Source organism: Elephantulus edwardii, unplaced genomic scaffold (assembly GCF_000299155.1).
Source record: "Elephantulus edwardii isolate Elephantulus edwardi_28Jun2011 unplaced genomic scaffold, EleEdw1.0 scaffold00004, whole genome shotgun sequence".
NCBI classification, from domain to species: domain Eukaryota; kingdom Metazoa; phylum Chordata; class Mammalia; order Macroscelidea; family Macroscelididae; genus Elephantulus; species Elephantulus edwardii.
In genome coordinates, this window is record NW_006399754.1 from 10,345,017 (window position 1) to 10,364,820 (window position 19,804).

Here is a 19,804-nt window from a genome sequence, read left to right on the forward strand (position 1 = left end):
TTTCAACCTTGCCACATATAAGTAGTTTCTGAACTCTAAATTATATTGTTTTCCGTCTGTATGTCATTATCCAGTATCGGACAGGTTTAATCCTTGTTAGGTGCTGTTGAGTAAACTACAGCTGAGAGCAACCCTCTGAACGACAAGATTCGAACCTAGCCACCCTCCCCCCATCGTCCTGCGTTGTCACAATCTCCTCTATGCTCTTGTCCACTGTGGCAGTCACAGTGTCCGTCTTAAGGACTGACTTCTCCTGAGAACATGTCCCACAGCGTGTAAGCTGAAGTTTCACCATTTTTACTTCTGAAGAGCATCCTGGTTGCACTTCCTGCAAGAACATTTGTCAGTCAGTCTCTGGGTTATTTAATATTGTTCACCTCTTCCACAATTCAGAGACTTCAATTTCTCCTCGGTCTCTCTTATTTATCCTCCAACTTTTCCATGCATTTGATGCTGTTGAAAATACCATGACTTGGGCCAGGCACACCTTAGTCTTCAAATTGACATCCTTGCTTATTAACATTTGAAGAAGAGATTTGTGAGCAGATTTGAGAGCAGATTTTCCCAGTGTAATGCATCTTTTGATTTCTTGGCTGCTGATACTACTGGTGTTGATTGTAGATCCAGGGAAAGTGAGATCTTTGACGGTGTTAATTAAGAAAGGCGAGAAGTTATCTTCCGTATTTCCTGGTACAGACTGAGCCTGTCCAGGGCTGCTTCTATTTGCTGAAACACCTTAATTGGTATTCCATCAATTCCTGGCACCTTATATTTGCCAGTGATTTCAGTGCCACTTGGATTTCTTCCTTCAGTACCGTTGGTTCTTGTTCACATGCTACTTAATGAAATAATTTCATGCCAGTCAGTCATTTGAGGTACAGTGACTTTGTGTATTCCTTTCATTGTCTTTTGATACTTCCTGTAACTTTCAATATTTTACCCACAGAATCCTTCAGGATTGCAGTTTGAGACTTGAGTTTGTTCTTCAGTTCTTTCGACTTGAGAAATATGAATTTCTTCTTCCTGTTTGGTTTTCAAGCTTCTGGTCTTGGCATATTTTGTCAAAATACTCAATCTTCCATTTTGGCTTTAACTTTGTGGCACCAGGCTTATCATTGCTGATGTCAGATGGATCCTGTCTGAAAATAGGGAATACTAGAAGAATGTCTTTTTGTGTTCTATTGATTATGAAAAGGCTTTTGACTGTGTGGATCATAACAAGTTGTGGCTGACATTGAAAAGAATGGAGAATCTCAGAATACTGAACTGTGTTCATGCAAAACCTGTACCTGGACCCAGGAGGCTGTTGTGTGAACAGAGCAGGGAAATACTGCATGGCTTAACATTAAGAAGGAAGTACATCAGCATTGCATTCTCTCTCCATATCTGTTCAGTCTGTATGCACATTATTCAAGAAGCTGAACTCTGTGGAGTGTGGCATTGAAGTTGGAGGGAGACTCATCAACCTAGTTAATGCAGATGACACAACCCTGCTTGCTGAAAGTGAGGAGGATTTGATGTACTTGTTGCAGAACATCAAGGAATGTAGCCTTCAGTATGAATTGCATCTCAATGTCAAGAAAACAAAGATTGTTACCACTGGACAGTTAGGCAACATCATGGTGGATGGAGAAGAGGTTGAAACTGTCGGCAACTTTATCTTCTTTGGATCCACGATTAACACCCTTGGTCCCCGCAGTCAGGAAATCAGGAGATGTATTGCATTGTGAGTCTCCAGTTAGGGACTTCTCCAAAATCATTGAGGAGCAATGATGTCAGTTTGAGGACTAAGGTGCATCTGATTCAGGCCATGGTATCTCTAATCACTTGCTATGCATCTGAGAGCTAGACAGCGAATAAGAATGACAGAAGAATTCATGCCTTTGAGCTGTGGTGTTGGCACTGAACATCCCATGGATGGCTGAAAAAAAAATGTCTTGAAGAAGGTGCACCTGGAGTGCTCTTTGAAGGCAAGGATGATGAGGCTTCTCCTCATATACTTTGGAAATGTTGCTCTTCCTTGGAGAGGGACATGATGCTGGGAAGGGTAGAGGGTTGGTTAAGGAGAGGAAGACCCTCAACCAGGTGTATGGATATGGTAGTGTGTCAGGAAGTGTGAGGATGGCGCAGGATAGAACGTGGTTCAGATCCACTCTTCATAAGGTTGTAATGAGTGCTACTCAACCCGACAGCACCTAACAACAAAGTCACAAATAATTCCAAGTAAAATTGAGCTTGACTTTTCCATTTTTGCAATTAAGGATGCTGGAATTTTGATAAGGATTGCATTTGATCTGTAAGTGGCTTTGAGTAGTGTTGACATCTTAACAGTATTATGTCTTCTTTCCCATGAACATGCAGTGTCTCCATTTATTTAGATTGGTGGTTGCTGTTGTCTTACTGTGACCTGATGTGCACCAGAATGAAACATTGCCTAGTTCTGTGTCATTTTCATTGTCACTGTGTCATTTTCATTGTTCAAGTTTATCGTACCCTTTGTGCCAGTTTTTCTTACCAAGGGTTTTTATGGCTCTTGCTGGCTGTGATGTGATGTGTCACTTTAATGGCCTTTCTTTGCATGATTGTGTAACTTTTATCAAATGATTGGTTGGGACTGTGGAGTCCTGGTGGTGTAGTGGTAAGGAGCCGCGCTGCAATCCCGAAGGGACACGGTTTAAATCTCCTGGTTGCTCTGAGGGAGAAAGATGGGCAATCTTGTCCTGTGTGATCAAACTGCCTCTGAAAACCCGCTGGAGGGTCAGCTGTGGGTCGGTTCCGAATGGGCAGTACACAGCAACAACAACAAGCAGCAGCACCTAAGTTATGGTCCTCCAAGAGGTCAGCTTGCGGGTGACACAGTTAAGGTGTATGACACCCTTGTTGGGGTGTGGCCATGCAAATGAGGTGTTATGTGTGGAGCTCCAACAAAGGCATTTTGTGACAGGCGTTGCCATCTCACTAGCCTTATAATGAGCTGTCTCAGAGACAAAAAGAGAGGACATAACTACTATCAAGAAGAGGAGGTGGGAGGTGAGCACGCGGTTAGGACCCAGATTCTCTGTGACCCGTGAGGCAGAGGGTGAAAGATGGTGAGACGCAGTGGGCAGCAGAACCAGGAGACTTGCAGGATGGCTTTCCAGCGCACAGCCAAGCCCAGGGCTGTGACAGCCCTTGGAGGGAGAGAGCCCAGTGTCTCTGGGCAGAAGGCTTTCTGTGGAGGGAGGAACCTCTGGGTACTTGTCAGTGGAGCTGCCTTAAGCTTGCTGATCCCAGAGCAAGGGAGCTGGGCTTGTTCTAGCTAAGGCTTGCTGACAGAATGACTGGACTTACAGACAGACCGTGCTATGGAAGGGATGGCCTGTGTCGGAATTGGTAAACAAGGTTGGAGGGAGGAGCTACGTCTGACCTTTGTTTCATAAGATTCTTCTCCCCCCTTGGAAAGTGGAGGAGGTCACGTGCCCCCCTCTGCCATGTCCTTTAGCTCACTGGCCCTCTCCTTCATCAAACATGACGCCTCCACAAGTGAAAATCCCTCCCGATGGATGCTTTGTCCAAAGCAAGCTCACTGGACAGTTCTCTGTAGCGATTGCCAAGTTTTCTGGGGCTGGTTTTCCAAAGCAGATGAGTCAGAACTTTCCTCTGTTCTGTTTAAGTCTGGTGGCATTGCTGGTACCTGTGCACCGTGGGTGACCCTGCTGGTGTGTGACACACTGCAGACACAGCTTCCAGCATTCCATTCTAGTGGCAATAAGAAAGCCACTTAAAGGGAGCTCTGGTTGCCTGGTGACAAGAAGGTGCACTGCATTCGCAGAGGTGTGCCGTTCAAATCCCCCAGATGCTCTGCTGGAGAAGGAGGGGCAATCTCCTGTACCAGTCAGATCCCATCTGATGGTACACACACAAAAGAATAAGCCTCTTAAATACAGATTGTCTTCCATTTGTTTAGATCTTCTTTGGTTTCCTTCCTTAGTGTTTCATAGTTTTCTGTGTATAAGTCTTTCCTGTATTTTATAGAGAATAAAATACATATTCTTAGGTATTTTAGGTGCTATTAAAGATTGGCTTGTGTTTTTACTTTTCTTTTGAGATTGCTCATGGTTGATGTAGAAATATCACTGGGGGTTTTTTTTTAGAATGTGTGTGTTGATTTTGTACTTTGCCAGTTTGTTGAATTCATTTATTGTATCTAATAGCTTCTTTCTGGACTCTGGGATTTTTTTTTATGTGAAAGCTTGCCAGTCTGCTAAAAAAAAAAAAGTTTATGTTCTTCCTGATTTAAATACATTGTCAATCTTTTTCTTATCTAATGACTTTGACACATTGCCCAGTACAATATTGAATAATAGTGGGATATGTATCCTTACCTTGTTCCTAATCTTAAATGGACTCACAGTTTTTGATGCTGTGAAATAACTTTTTAACTTGTTTCTTAAATTTGGATTTCAAAAGTGTCAAGAAATTTAACCAAGGTTCCATGGTGGATTTTGCTGAAAAGCTGTTACCTTTTTAAAATAACTTCCAGCTATAAATGAATTAGAGTTAGTTTAAAGTATCCAGTAAAGAGCAATATTAAATGTCCTTGGCCAAATTTATATTTGCCAGTGTAATCACCATCCAGGTAAAGAACACTGTTAAGTTCCTTTGAAAGTAGGAATCCATGATGGGAGGCAGTGACTTTTGTCCAGAGACTTTGGAGAATGTAGTTTCCCTAACTGGGCTACAAAGCAGTGAATCATTCTTCATATGGCAAATATAATACTCACTTTATTATTTTGTAATTAAAATAACTTAGATGGTATTTTAGCTTCCATAGTTTTAGGTCAACTGATTTTTCATTTGCTAAAAAAAAAAATCATCAGTAACTGAACAGTTGGATTAGAGATTTTAGTGTTTGGTTTGTTTTTTTTTTTGTTGTTGTTGTTGTTGTTTTTAAAATTTAAAAGACATTTGTGGTTTAATATACACACAACCAACAAAACATAAAACAATTCAGCAGTTGTGCCTGTCTAATTCAGTGACACTGATTCCAGTTTTTGAGTTGTTCAGTAATCTTTACCCTCCTTTTCTGAGTTCTTCTCCCCCCTTTAACATGTGTCTGATGATTTGCTAAAGTTCCTGCCTAATCTTTTAAGTTGCTGCTACCAATTTAGTCCTCTTTAGCTAATTCTTAAAAAAGTGTAATTGCAACACAGGCTTTTGTAACTACTTAAGCTAAACTGTTGTTTATTGAATCTTTGTTATTTGAGCTCCCTAGTTTGGATATTCAAAACGTTAAGAAAGCTATGCCACTTAAAATTTCCCTTTAGCTTTGTTAGTTAACATTTTTGGCGTATGACCTATTTATAGTTAGCATACTTTAATTCTCTCTTGTGGTGCGGGCTAGTTTGGGGTAGGATAATGACCATAACTAATTTCTTTTCTTGCCCATCTTCTGTCTCCAGGTGTGGAAATCAACAGGTCTTCGAGTTTTTGCATCGCTTTAATGTCACAGTGTCTCTGAACTACAATGTTCCTGATGCCGTCCTCTTCAGAATTCACCAGTGGGCAGAACTTCCTGACCCAATGGATGACCAATCCGTCTCGAGCCGGGGTCATATTAAACCGTGGCTTTCCTGTTCTGGAAGTGGAAGGAGAGAATCAGGCAGCTGGGAGCCTCTCTACAAGTTTCCCTATTAAAGCCCCCCACTTTTCAAATAGCTTCAGCTTTACCAGCGAAGAAGATTCACTTCACAAAGAACAGAAGTCAGAGTCTAGCACTTCTTACAAATTACCGTCAGATACATCCAAAACGAGTCCAGCCTTTTCTGTGACTAAAAAGGGACCACAGATAGTGACGTGTCAGGATGTTCCTGGACACTGGGAAGATAACAAAAACGGTATCATCCTAGATCTTCCGAACGAATTCAAAGAAACAGCTTACAAAGACCCACTTTTTAAAAAACTTGAACAGGTAGGGGAGAATTACTTGATTACATTACTGCAGGTTTCTTGAAAAGTCATCTCGTTCGGGTCCTTCTGTTCATTCTCTCTCACTCTAAAATACTAAAAAATACCAGTTTTTTTCCTTGGTCTAATGCAAAGCTTTAAAACATATTTAACATGTAAAATAGACATAACAATATCTTTAAGCTGCCACTGCATTTGGTAAAACAAAGTTTGTGATGGTTGGTCAGCTGCTGGGGGGAGCTGGGAGCTGTTGATCACAAATATTGTTTACCTTCTGTAAGAATCAAATACAACAGCTTCTATTTTTTAAAAAAATTTTTTAAAATTTTATTATTTTTTGTGTGTACCGTCAAGTCAGATCTGACTGGTACTGGAGAAGATTGTCCCTCCTTCTCCAGCAGAGCATCTGGTGGGTTTGAACCGCACACATCTGGGATTGCAGTGCAGCTTCTTGCTGTTAGGCAATAGCTTCTATTTCTTAGTTGAGATAATTGATGGTTTCCTTTATGGGATGTGGATTTTAGATTTCTAGTTGCAGGTTTAGTTTAGTTAAGAATCCTTCCTGGAAGCATTTTTTTTTTATTAGAGAAGATAAGAAAAAGGAGGTGACAGGCAAAGAAAAATCTGAGGAATGAGGGTCTGTAAAGAAATACAATGTTAATTTTTTAATTTTATTAAATTTTATTAATTTTAATGAACATTTACAGAGATTTGGGGTTTCCATTCATTCATTGTTACAGTGTTAATTTAATGAAGTTAATTTTGTGTTTCAAAAGTTAAAAGAAGTCCAGCAGAAGAAACAGGAACAGTTGAAGAGGCAGCAGTTGGAGCAGCTGCAGAGACTCATGGACGAACAGGAGAAGCTGCTCACGATGGTGTCCGGCCAGCACGCCTTCCCAGGTGATTGTGCTTACACGCGCCTGCACATGTCACGGGCATGTCGAGTTGTGCACACTGCGTAACCTCGGTGACTCGACAGTCTAATTTCTCCGTCTGTCTCATGCTGCGCACTCTCAGCATCCCAGCAGAAAAATGTGGGAATCTGTAGCCGTTTTTATTAGGTGCAGTGAAGTCGAGTACAACTCAGAGTGACCATATGAACAGAAGATCTGACCCCTGTTCTGTCCTGTGCCATTCTTGTCATCTCTGACACACTTGTGCCCATTGCTGTAGTCACTGTCAATCCATCTCATTGAGGATCTTCCTCTCTTTTGCTGAGCTTCCAAGCATCATGTCCCTTTTCAAGGAATAGCCTCTCCTAGCAACATGCCCGACGTATGTGAGATGTGGCTTTGTCATCCTTGTCTCCAATGACTCTGATTACCCTTTATCCAAGACATATGTGTTTGTTCTTTTGGCATCCCGTGGAATGGGTCCATACTCTTCTCCAACACCGCAACTCCAAGGCATCAGTTCATGTGTCATCATTATTCGTTGTCTAGCTCTCAGATGCAGTGGTATTGGCGGACTGTAACTGAGAACTGTGACATTCTGGAGCTCGCTTAAGAGTATTCACATTTATTTAAGAAACAGAAAAGGAAAAGGCCCAACAGAAGCTAACTTTGGATTAAGGGTATTGTTTCTTAGCTGCCTGATAAATGAAAAATTCCTTGGAATTGGAAAGGTAACCATGTTCCACAGCTATACCAGAAATACTTTGTGGTTGTAGATGATAGTATCCTTTTCTAGGGTGCTAGATGAATTAACAGGAAGCATGTTATGCTTGCTTATGGGGAGGAAAAAGAACTCTTGAAATGTGATACAGAGGGGTGGCCTTAGAGGCTTTTGACTGCATTCCATAGTAACAGAAACATTTTATATCATGACGCATAGTGAAACAGACATTTCATAAATCAGCCCCTGTTAGTGTCCTGGCCTACAGTAAGGGATCTTCTGTTTTACTTAGTCTAATCCTTGTAATTTTAGACAATGTTGGTCATGATGCATCACATCTGGTGGTGATACTCTTCTCCAGCACCACAGCTCAAAGGCATCAATTCTCTTTCTGTCATCCATAGATGCATAGCAAGTGATTGCAGAGACCATGTATCAGGGGCATCTTAGTCTCCAGACTGACATCATTGCTGTTCAGTACTTTAGAGAGGTCTCTAACTGCAGACTTTCCCATCATAGTAAGTCTTTTAATTTCCTGACTGCTGTTGCCAAAGTGTTGATTGTGGAGCCAAGCAAACTAAAGCTGTGAACAGTCTATCTCTTCATCCATCCATCATGATGCTGCCAGTCAGCTCAGTGGTGAGAATCTTTGTTTTCCTCAATCCATACTGAAGGCTACAGTCCCTGACCTTCCGCAGTGAGCGTCCTCTTCAGTTTCAGCAAGCAGGGTTGTATCACATGCATAATGCAGATTGTTGATGAGTCCTCCTCCAATCCTGATGCCACATTTTTCCTCATAGAACTCAGTCTCCCAGATAATTTGTTCTGCATATAGATTGAAAAGGGTATGGAGATAAGACACATCCCTGTCTTATACCCTTCCCATGCAGTGTTTCCTTGATACGTTCTGACGACTGCCTCTTGGTCCAAGTATAGGTTTCACCTTAGCATGATCAAGTGTTCTGGGATTCCCATTCTTCTCAGAGTTAGCCATAGTTTGTTGTGATCCACACAAACGCCTCTGCATAAACAATGAAACACAGATAGACATTCCTCTGGTACTCCCTGCTTTTAGCCAAGATCCATCTAACATCAGCTGGTAACACGACCCCATCTAAACCCAGCCTGCACTTCTGGTAGTTCTCTGCTGATGTGCTGTTCCAGTCATTTTTGGATAATCTTCAGCAGAATCTTGCTTGTATGTGATATTAATGATATTGTTCTATAGTTTCCACACTCTGTTGGGTCACCCTTCTTTGGGTGGGAACAAATATAGATCTCTTCCAGTCAGTTGGCCAAGTGGTGTTCTCTAGATTTCTTGGCACAACTTGGTGAGCACATCCTGGGCAGCATCTGTTAGTTGAAATACCTCAATTGGTGTACCATCTATTCCTGGGGCCTTATTTTTTGCCAATTCCTTCAGAGCAGTTTGAACTTCTTCCTTCATCATCATAGGTTCTTGCTCATTTGTTCATTGATATTGTACCAAAACTCACAAATGGTTGTTTCTGAGTCGTTATTTGCCATATGTATTGTGATCCCAACTAATTAACTTTGTAATGATACCTTGATACTTTGAAAGAATATTATAGCATTCATGATTTGGTAATGTGCACTGATAACTTGAAAGAAAATGGTCCACTGAGTTATTGAGATCTTGAGAATGTTGAAAGTTTTCCTTATACAGTATTAAATGTATATGTCCATTAATAGGCTGTTGGCCAGTTCTGGTGACCTAGTAGTCAGGAGTTGTGCGTCAGCCCCGAGGCATGTGATTCAAATTCTCTAGCTCTTCCGTGGGAGAAAGGTAGGAATTCTCCCATGTGATTTACAGCTTCTTAAAACCTGCTAGAAGGTCAGTTATGCATTGGTTCCAATTTAATGTTGTTGTTGATTGCCTTCAAGTGGAGCACGACTCAAAGCGACCCTATGAACAAAAGGCCTGAAACCTCATAAAGCTATCAACATTTATCAAAGTTCATAGAGTTTCCAGAGGCATGTTGTTTAGGAAGTGGATGTCACTTTGATGATACATAACAATATACTATTGATATAATTGATGAATTTCCATGATGTCATAAATACATTTCCCAAGATTACAATTTTCACTTGAAAGTGAAATTTATTCTTTTTTTTTAACAGCTTATTCTTTCAATTTAATTTTCCCCCATTCATTCATTGTTGCACATTTTCCTCCCTGCCCACCTCTCCCCCCAGTTCATTCTTCTCTTTGAAGAAAAAAAAATTCTTTCATTGTTATACAATCCTGTCCACTCCACAGTCCACATTAACATGCTGGGGCTTTTTCTGACATACTTTGGACATGTTGTAAGGAGAGACAGGTCCTTGGAGAGGTACAACATGCTTGGTAGGGTAGAGGGACAGCACAGGAGGGGAAGACCCTCTATGAGGTTGCTTGATTCAGTGACTGGGGTAATCGGGATGGTTGTGTCAGAGGCAATGCAATTGGCACAGGATAGAGCAGGGTTTAGGGCTGTTGGACATAGGGTCGCTGTGAGTCGCAAACGACTCGACAGCACATAACAACAACATGTTTCTTTTAAATAGTTCTCTCCCTCATCTGTTTTAGTGCAGTATATATTATTTATCCCCTCTTTTCTTAGGTTCCTGCCAACCCTGATGTCAGTCCCATTTTGCAACAGTGACACTATGCAGTATTAGTCCTTTTATGACTGAGATATTTCACTCAGGTGACTCCAGGGTCACCCATTTTGAATAATATTGCATGAGTTCCTTGTTTTTCAATGCAGTGTAGTATTCCATTGTATGGAATATACCACAGCTTCTCTATCCATTAGTTTGTTGATAGGCACTAGGATTGTTTCCAACTCCTTGCTGTTGTGAACAAAGCTGAGATAAACATGGGTGTGCATATATCTGCTTGGGTGGTGGTTATGGTTTCTTTAGGGTAAATTCCCAGTAGTGGAATTGCTGGGTCAAATGGTATCTCTAGTTGCAACTTTTTGAGACAGCACCACACCACCTTCCACAGTGGTTGCACCATTTTATAGTTCACCAACAGTGAATAAGGGTTGCAGTTTCTCTACAACCTTGCCAGCCTTTGTTGTTTGCTACTCTGTTGAATTTTGCTATTCTTACAGGGGTGAGATGATATCTCATAGTTGTTTTTGAAATTTATTCTTGACAGCAAACACTGTGTCACTGGGTTTCCGTGACGTGACTCATTCTGTTCCCTTGGTTCATCTTTGAGGAAATGTCTGCCACTCATCCAAGCGTAAATAATCATAGTTTTTCTTGCAACCTTTTAAAAACAAATTGTGTTTAGGTGAAAATGGACACAGCAAATTATGTTTCCCTTTTCAATAATTTATGCAGAAGTTATTCATTGATTTTGGTCACCTGTCCCCCAATATGCTGTCATTCTCATTTGTTCCTTGTGACTGTACCATTTCCAGTCCTCCTCCTTCTGTTGTTTCTGTTGTTTTAATTTCTCATACTATTTTATTGTGCTGTAGGTGAACATTTACACAGCACCTAGTTTTCCAGTTAAAGAACACACACAGATTGTCCCAGACCTTGATTGCAGTCTTGTCATAGGTCACTGCTGTCCCCATTTTCTCCCTCGCTCACTGGTTCGATTTGTCCAATTTCTCTGTCTTGTCGTCTTTGCTTTTGGATGTTGCTGTCCTTATGGTTGGAGCACAACACATAATGCACCATGCCATCTCATACTCGTTATTTCCCATAGGATGTAGACAAAATGCTTCTCCGATCTGCGTTGGATCCTTGCCGTTCCTTCACACCCCGTCTCCAGCCCACCCACCCACCCACCACCAATGTCTTGGTCATTTCTCCGCCCCATTTGCCACCCCCTTGCCTCCCTCCCCTTCACCTGTTGGACTTTTAACCACATCTTAACCAGTTATTCTTCTATTTTACAATAACAGTCTTACGCATTATCTGTCCTTATGAGACCAAGTTGATTCGTTCAACTTCATTCAAGTTGATTCACTCAACGTAATGCTCTCTAAACTCTGCATGTTTTATAATATTTTACAAAATTGTTGTTCCTTAGTGCTGCATAATAGTCCATTGTGTGAATGTACCATAATTTCATAATCCATTTGTTTTGTTGATGAGCATTTGGGCTGTTTCCATTTTTGGCTATTGTGAGTCAAGTTTCTGTGAACAGAGGTGTATATGTCTTTGTTTATGTCTCAGTTAGCTTTCCTTTGGAGTGTATTTGCCACCTCAATATTTGGCAGCAGGTGCATTCTCCACCTCATATGGTTGTTAAGATGCCCCATCCCTGACCAGGGCTGTCTCCTGGGCCAACAGAAACCATCTTTCTGAGTGGGGGCCCTGATCCTGGCGATAGCCTAGGATCGAGGTGCTCTTCCAGGTTGGATGCCCTGTTTCCACATATTGCTTGGGCAGATAAAAACGTCTATACAGACTGGACACTCCAGCTCCCAGGCTTCTGCGGAGTCACCAGAAAATTTGCCGAAGACTAGGAGCACTAACTGGGTGGCCACTCCCTGTCCTGGCCCCAGTTTTCTCATTTATTAGCCTGTCCTTTCTTTTTTGCGTGTTTTTTTTTCCTCGTCTTCCTTTCCAGTTCTTCTTGCACTGGGCAAGTCTCCTGACAAGGACCTCTGCAAATTATAGCAGAGCAACGATGTCAGTTTGAAGACTAACATGGCCTTGATTCTGACCATGGTATTTTCAGTCACTTGGGATACTGCTGAGAGCTGGACATTGAGTAAAGATAATAAAAGAATTGATGTCTTTGAACTGTGGTGTTGGAGAAGAGTACTGAATATCCCATAAAGTTACATATAAGATGTCTTGAAGAAAGTGTAGCCAGAATGTTCCTTGGAGGCAAGGATGGTGAAATTTTGTCTTGCATACTTGGGGCATGTGCTCGGAGAGGCTGTTTCTCGGAGGACATCACGCTTGGAAAGGTGGAGAGACTGAAGGAGAGGAAGACCCTCAACCAGCTGGTTCAACACAGTGACTGCTGCAATGGGCTTAAATGTGTCAGAGATTGTGAGGATGGCACAGGATAGGACAGGGTTCAGGTCTCCTGATCATCGAGTTATGAATTGTACTTGACTCATTGACACTAGTAACAGCAACAACTGAATCAAAGACAGTCTTAGCTGAAATGATTTTTTTTTTTTTAATTTAGAACCAGGTCGTGAAAAGTCCAGTGGAAGTACAGTTGGGTCCTGCTGCCCAGGTTTGAGTTAATGCACTCTCAGTTTTATGCATTGTTTTTGTGCCATTCGAGCAGATGTCAATACAATGAAAAAACCAAGTAGCATTTAATATTATGGAATAACTTTGATTTTATAGATGCCCTGAAAAGGGTCCTTGGGGCACCCGGCGTTCTATAGCCTATACACATTGAGATTTGTTTAGTCAAAGACAACCTCAGGCTGACGTGGGCAAACAGTTGAGGAGGGAAGGGTATGTGTGTAGAGAAAGTGGGATTAAACTTTGTATTTGTTTAGGTCCTACTTGAGTCTGTAGGGTTTTTTGTTTGTTTTTTCTGAAGTAGGAACAAGATAAATGGGGTTGAAATGATAGATGGTGCAAGAAAAAAAAAGGAAAAAAGAAATGATAGATGGCTGTGGTTCTTATAGGACACACTTCCCACTTGTGTCTTTTTTACGGTTAGAGGAGAAAGTCTGGGAGGAGGGAGGGCCAGGAGAGGATTTCCCAGAAATGTTGCACAGCACTGTACTGTTTGGGGGCATTTTCTTTCTGTTTACTAGGCTTTTGCAAAAACAGATTAAAAAAGCAAAACAAATAGAGCAGAATATTTAGAAAAGTATGACTAGGAAAGTCAGCTATAGTTCCTTCCCTTTCCCCTGGGAAACTGTTACTAGTAGAGACCGTACCTTTTAAATGCTGTGATGCTGACCCGATACTGATCCTAAAGGAACACGTCGGCTCGTGTGGGAACGTCTGCTGCAGGGCTGTGTCTGCCTGGTGCAGGGCTGTGTCTGCCTGGTGCAGGGCTGTGTCTGCCTGCTGCAGGGCTGTGTCTGCCTGCTGCAGGGCTGGGCAGCCACGTGACTCCAGTGAGTATGAACGGGGTCGTATATGAGCAGCAGAGAGGAAGCTGCGTCGGACAGAGTGTCTGCACATACAGCGCAGTACAAGTATCACATACTTAAAAGGATATTACGTTCACTTAGAAATTTTAAATTTTCTTGGTTTTAATAAACCCCATTTTCTAGCTACTAAGGAGAACAAATGAACAACGTGTGTGTGTGTGTGTGTGTGTGTAAAATGGTAATGATAGAAAGTTACATTCCCAAAGAGGTGGTCCTCCCTGCCTGAAAGGAGATTGATGGACCTCCCTGCCTGAAAGGAGATTGAAAGGAGATATGGAGGGAAAGCTGAAATGAGTCTCTTTTGTTTGGAGTATAGTTTATGAGACGGGGGTTGTGAATAGACTGAAGACGCTACAGAGAGCCGTCAACTTTTGGTTTTTTCCCTTGCAAGCTTCAGCCCTGCTGCCTGATGATCAGAGCCAGAAGTCCAGGTCTCCAGGCCAGTCAGCCCCCGGGGACAAAACTCCGCCCTTCCTACCGTCATTGACCCACCAGACTCAAGCGCAAGACAAATGCAGCCTTTTATCGGATGAACAGAGCAATGTCTGTAGAGCTATACCTCAAGATTTTGTCTTGGCGTCAAAGAGCGGTGCTTCTCCCACTTTGTATTACGAGGCAGAGAGTCAAGAAGCACTTGTGAAAGAAAATGATTTCAAAGGAGAAAGCCGTCTGCATCCTGCAGGTGAGTTACTGAGTTATTTTCCCGGGACAAGAGATTCTTTACTGCATTTCCTCCCCTGTTCCAACCTTGACTTGTCAGACCTTGGTGACCTAGTGGGAAAGGAATTGCACTGCCAGTCCAAAGGCACATGGTTCGAATCCACCAAGGGATTGCTCTCACCAAGGGAGGAAGATAGGCCATCTCCTGTTTTGCAGTTTACAATCTCTGGAACCCCCTGGAGGGTCAGCTGTGAGTTGGTTCTGACTTGATGGCACATGACAACACAGGCCGTGCAGGGAACCGAGTGTTTGGTTGTGAACCAAAGGTCACAGCTTATACCTGCACAACTGCTGTGAAGGAGAAGGGTGAGCAGTGGGCTTCCATAAAGATCCCAGCCTTGGAAACGCGGGACGCAGGTCTGCTTTGCCCTGTAGGATGGCTGGGAGTCAGAATGGACCTGCCAGCACTGGATACTAGTAGATCAAACCATCTGCGTCATGGATCCAACTGCGTTCCCCTGAAATACACATGTCAACTTGACTAAGCCTTGGTCATCAGTGTCATTGTCATATGTTATAAATCCTAACCTCTGTGATGTTAATGAAGCAGGCCTAAAGGCATGTCAGCAATGATGTAATCTCCTAGTGTAACCTGATGTGATCAGCCAATCAGTCATGAGGATGTTAGGCTGAGAGGCAAAACCCTTTTTATCAGGTCACAACCCTGATCTACTGAAAAGGGGTTGTTTGTTTCCCTGAGGGGTAGGGTCTTTTGTCTTGAAGAGATAATAAAGGAGCGAGAGGTGAGCAAAGAGGGGAGAGATAGGAGAAGGGGCACACTTCTGTAACACCAGGAGAGAAGACCTTGGAGTGATGTACATCATTTGAACCCAGTTTCCTGGGCCAAGAGACTGTGAGAATCAGATCTAGAGAAAGCCTTCCCCTAAAGCCTGAATTTGGATTTCAGATCTCCTAAACTGTGAAGGAATAAATCTCATGCTGAAAGCATCTACTCAGTGATAGTGATATCACTGTTAAAACAGCTCTAGATAACAAAACAAACTGCTGAGCTGACTTGGATCCAGAACATTCTAGGAAAGTGTGAGCTTCAAAATAACTCAGGCTGACTTCAAAGCTAAACAGAGGAAGGTCATCGAATGGCAAACAGACACATGAAATGCTCCAAATCTCTGACAATAAGAGAGATGCAAATCAAAACCACAATGAGGTACCATCTCATTCTAGTAAGAGTGGCAAAGTTTAGCAGAGCAGGAAGTAATAGATGTTGGAGAGGATGTGGCGAGAAAGGAACTCTTACACGTTGTTGGTGGGATTCTAAAATGGTGCAACCACTCTGGAAGGCAGTTGGGCGCTTCCTTAAAAAGCTGAACATACAAATTCCATATGAGCTAGCTATTCCACTAGTGGAATACACCCTGAGAATATGAGAACTGCGGCACCAACTGAGATTTGTACACCAGCATTCATAGCAGCATTATTCACAATCGCAAAAACATGGAAGCAGCCCAGATATCCAACCACAAACGAATGGATTGAGAAATTATTGTACATTCACACAGTGGAATACGGTGTAGCACACAGGAGCAATAACTTTGTAAATTATTACCTAACTTGGGAGGGACTGGAGAGCATTATGCTGAGTGAACTAACTCTGTCCCACAAGGATAAATAGTATATAAAACCATTATTGTAGAATGAGTATAAGGATCCAAGAGGGGTGGGAGAGGGTGGAAGCAGAGGGATGAGGATGTGCAGGGGGAGGGGAGATTAATCATGGCGTTGTACAATTTGATAGGAGGGGTGAGGCAAATGAAAATAAACTAGTAGAAAATTTTTTTAAAAAGCTGAACATAAAATAGAGTCTCTAAAAAGAGAGGCAATATTACCGTTATAGCTTTAGAGTTTATAAAAGAATCTGAAGTTGTTTTAAGGTTCGTGTAGTACCTAGAGGCATGATAGAAAATGAGAAATACAGTAATTAGGTTGACAGACGTTACTACTCATAAAAAAGGGGGAAGGATCGCACTCTTACCCAGACACTCAGCTTATTCATCTACTTGGCCTCCCTAGCTTGTTCCTGGGAAATTGAACATAGCAGTTCTGATGTATTTTCTAGTCTCATTTTTAGCCCTATTCTCACGTTTCTTTTGTGTTTTTTTTTTTTAAACCCCACCTGTTATATAATTCAGGCAGCCTTTGGGTTACAAACTGCCAAGTTACAGATTAACTCTGTTTCACTTTATTTTGTTTTTCTTTTAATATAGAGCTTCCAGCTAGTTCTGTCCTGGCCATTCAAATGTAACAAAAAGAGCCAGGATATTTACAATTTATGTGATTTGTCCTGGTAATTGAACAGAAAACTAAAGGACCAAAGCCCTGAAACAGGAGACTTGAGGAGGTCTGGCGACCCTTTGAGCAGCCTGATGGGTGGGACTGGAGTATGGATTCTGTGGAGACCCTCACAGTCAGAGGAAGGCTGTCTGTCTCCATATTTACGCAGGGTGCTGCCATTTTTGAAGTTTTCCAATTAAATGAAATTTGCCCTAACCTTGAAACAATTGAATCAGCCCACAGTACAGCAGGTGCAGCTTTTAAAGACTTGAAGGGGCCTTGGGCCTTGTGCTAAACGTAGGCTAAATGAGCAGCAGCTCCGACATAGGAACACCTTGTTTATAGCCAGGAGACTGCCAGTGTGAATGTATCACTGCCCCACTCAGGACTGGAAAGGCGGTGGCATGTTCTGTTTGCTTGATAGCCTTAATTTTGATGGTTCTGTTTCAGCAGCGGGCTTGTGTTCTAGAGAGGCCGGAGGTAGCTCAGGATAGGGCTGGGGTCACTCTGGCTCTTCATAGGGTCGAGTTGTATTCCATTCAGCGGCACCTAACAACAACAGCATGCTGTTCATCACGTTATATACCAGCATTCAGTGTTCTCTGTGGCTGGCTAAGTTGTTCTCAGTGTCTTTTTAGTCAGAAATCTAAAATCCCAGGGGAGCTCTGGTGGCCTAGGGGCAAGGAGCTGCAACTACAATCCCAGAGACAAACGGTTCGAATCCACCAGATGCTCTGCCGGGGAAGGAGGGACAATCTCCTCCTGTACCAGTCAGATCTGATTTGACGGTACACTCACATAAAAATAATAAAATTTAAAAAAATTTAAAAGAAAAAAAAAGAAATCTAAAATCCCTGTAAATGTTCATTAAAATTAATAAAATAAAATGAAAAAGAATTCAAATAAGAATAAATAACATTACTTAAAATTGGCCACTTTGGTATACTGTCTAATTCCTGATTCAGAATTCATTCTTTGTTATACCCGCTGCCTTATAGAGACCCAGTGGGGAAAACTAAAATTGTCCTAGGCTTTCCACACCGACAAGTGTTGAGGGTTGAAGCAAACGGCCTTCTCTTTCTTCTGCTGAGCACCAGTCACGTTCAGACAGCTGACATTTCAGTTAGCAGATTAACCCTTAACTCGCGGTGCCACCAGCTCCTCCTTTATTCCGTTGTCTGGAAAGATGAATGTCTGTCTGTCTTGGAGAAGGATGGGCACTCTCCTCCTGTGTGATTTACTGCTGCTGCAAACCTGCTGAGGGTCAGCCGTGAGTCGATTCTGACTCGATGGTACCTCACAAAAACAACAAGGCCTTTTTCTGCCTCTGAATTTTATTTTACATTTTTATATCTGTTCATTCATTGTTGCACACTTTCCTCCCTGTCCCCAGTTCGCTATTCTCTTTGACAAATAAAAAAAAACAAACCAAAACTTTCATTGTTATACCGCTCCCTCCCCCCATCCAATCCACAAGGCAGGTTTCATTCTGGACTCTTGTCATGATACTTAATCATATATTCCTTCTAAACAGTGCTCTTCCTCTTCTGTTTCAATGCAGTATATATTATTTATCCTTTCTTAGTTTTCCCCCAAGTAATTTCATGTAGGCTTTTATTTTGGAAAATCTTACATACCTAGAAAAATTGAAAGATGACTGTTATGAACACCAGCTGGTAAATATTTTTATTTACTGTTTTTGTTGTTAAGTGCTGTCGGGTCTTAGACGACTCATTGCAACCCTATGAATGGAAGACCTGAATGCTTGTATAAACTTTTCATCGTTTCTCCACATTCATAGAGTTTCTGGAGGCTAGCTGTTAAGGAAGTGGATGCCATTCCTGCTTCCAAGCTTGTTTTAATCGGGGAGCTCCACCAAACACTGCCCACCGTGGGTAACCACTATCACATTTGACACTTCAGTGGCACAGTGTTTAGTATCACAGCAACCACGAGTTACCTCTGTACAGCAAATGGAGACCAGTGCTATACCACTTAGAAGAATGTTTGACCAAAAACAATTAAAACCAGGCCTGAGGGCCACAGATTGAAATCACCCACCTTTGGCTTGGTAACATCACTTTCTATCCACTAGGCCAACAGAGCTCTCTCGTTGTTTTTATACCTAAATAACAATATTGTTATTATACCCAAGTAAAATAGCACTTTTTTTACTATCTAGTCTATTTTGAAATGTCTTCCTTATTGCAAAAAATGTTCCACTCAAATTCTTGAAGTATATTTTTTTATAATACTCTAGTTTTTTAATCTAAAAAAGCTCAGCTACTCCCTTAGTTGTTGTTTTCTTTTATTTTTTATTTTATGTGTGTGTGTGTGTGTGTGTGTGTGTGTACCGTCAAATCGGATCTGACTGGTACTGGAGGAGATTGTCTCTCCTTCCCCAGCAGAGCATCTGGTGGATTTGAACCATGCACCTCTGGGATTGCAGTGCAGCTTCTTGTCACTAGGCCACCAGAGCTCCCCTCCCTTAGTTGTTTTATTTTTGTTTGTTTTTTAAATGGCATAACCTTTAGAAAAATGCCAAATGTTTTATTGGGGGAGTTGTAATTTCTATCAGATGAGAGAAATACTTATCACTCATTACTTATAATTTAAAAAGTTTCTAGCACTGTAACTTATAAAATTCTCAAGCTTTAAGACATTAATCTGCTTTCATTGAATTAATGTGTTCCCTTTTTTTACTCTAGGAGGAGATATTTTACCATGTTGGGAGAAAATGACAGAACAGATTAAGGAAAGGAGTGATGTGAACTTTAATCAAATTGGTGATTCCTCAGAAGTGGTTAATATTGAAGAAAGGTATTCTCTCTATTGACAGGAGTAAGAAATGTGACAGGATAGTAGCCAATCTTTATTATTGAGCCGTTTCCTATTTTGAAAGAGCTGTAGTTTTAGAAATTTCCTTTTATTATGCTTTTAAATATAGAGGTTGAAAATATATGGGCAAGATAAAGGTTGGAGAGAGATCTAAATTAGCTTTCACATTATATTAATACACTTAAGGAAAATTTTTTCATCTAAGAAAAATGCCTGGATAATATAAATTGCCACTCAAAAGAGTTAGTAAATTCTATTTTAGGTAAAAACAAATTAAGTTTTGGAAT

The 19,804-nt window shown here is 41.6% G+C and overlaps 1 protein-coding gene across 1 annotated transcript in view; it reads left to right on the forward strand.

Moving 5' to 3' along the window:
- Nucleotides 1-5,506: 5,506 nt before the first annotated feature.
- Nucleotides 5,507-19,804, forward strand: part of CENPJ (centromere protein J) — a 39,063-nt gene continuing 24,765 nt past the window's right edge. Inside the window, exons 1-4 of the mRNA XM_006879552.1 lie at nt 5,507-5,950; nt 6,723-6,852; nt 14,065-14,349; nt 19,391-19,499. Coding sequence (XP_006879614.1) covers nt 5,507-5,950; nt 6,723-6,852; nt 14,065-14,349; nt 19,391-19,499 — 968 coding nt within the window. The remainder of the gene's footprint in view (nt 5,951-6,722; nt 6,853-14,064; nt 14,350-19,390; nt 19,500-19,804) is intronic.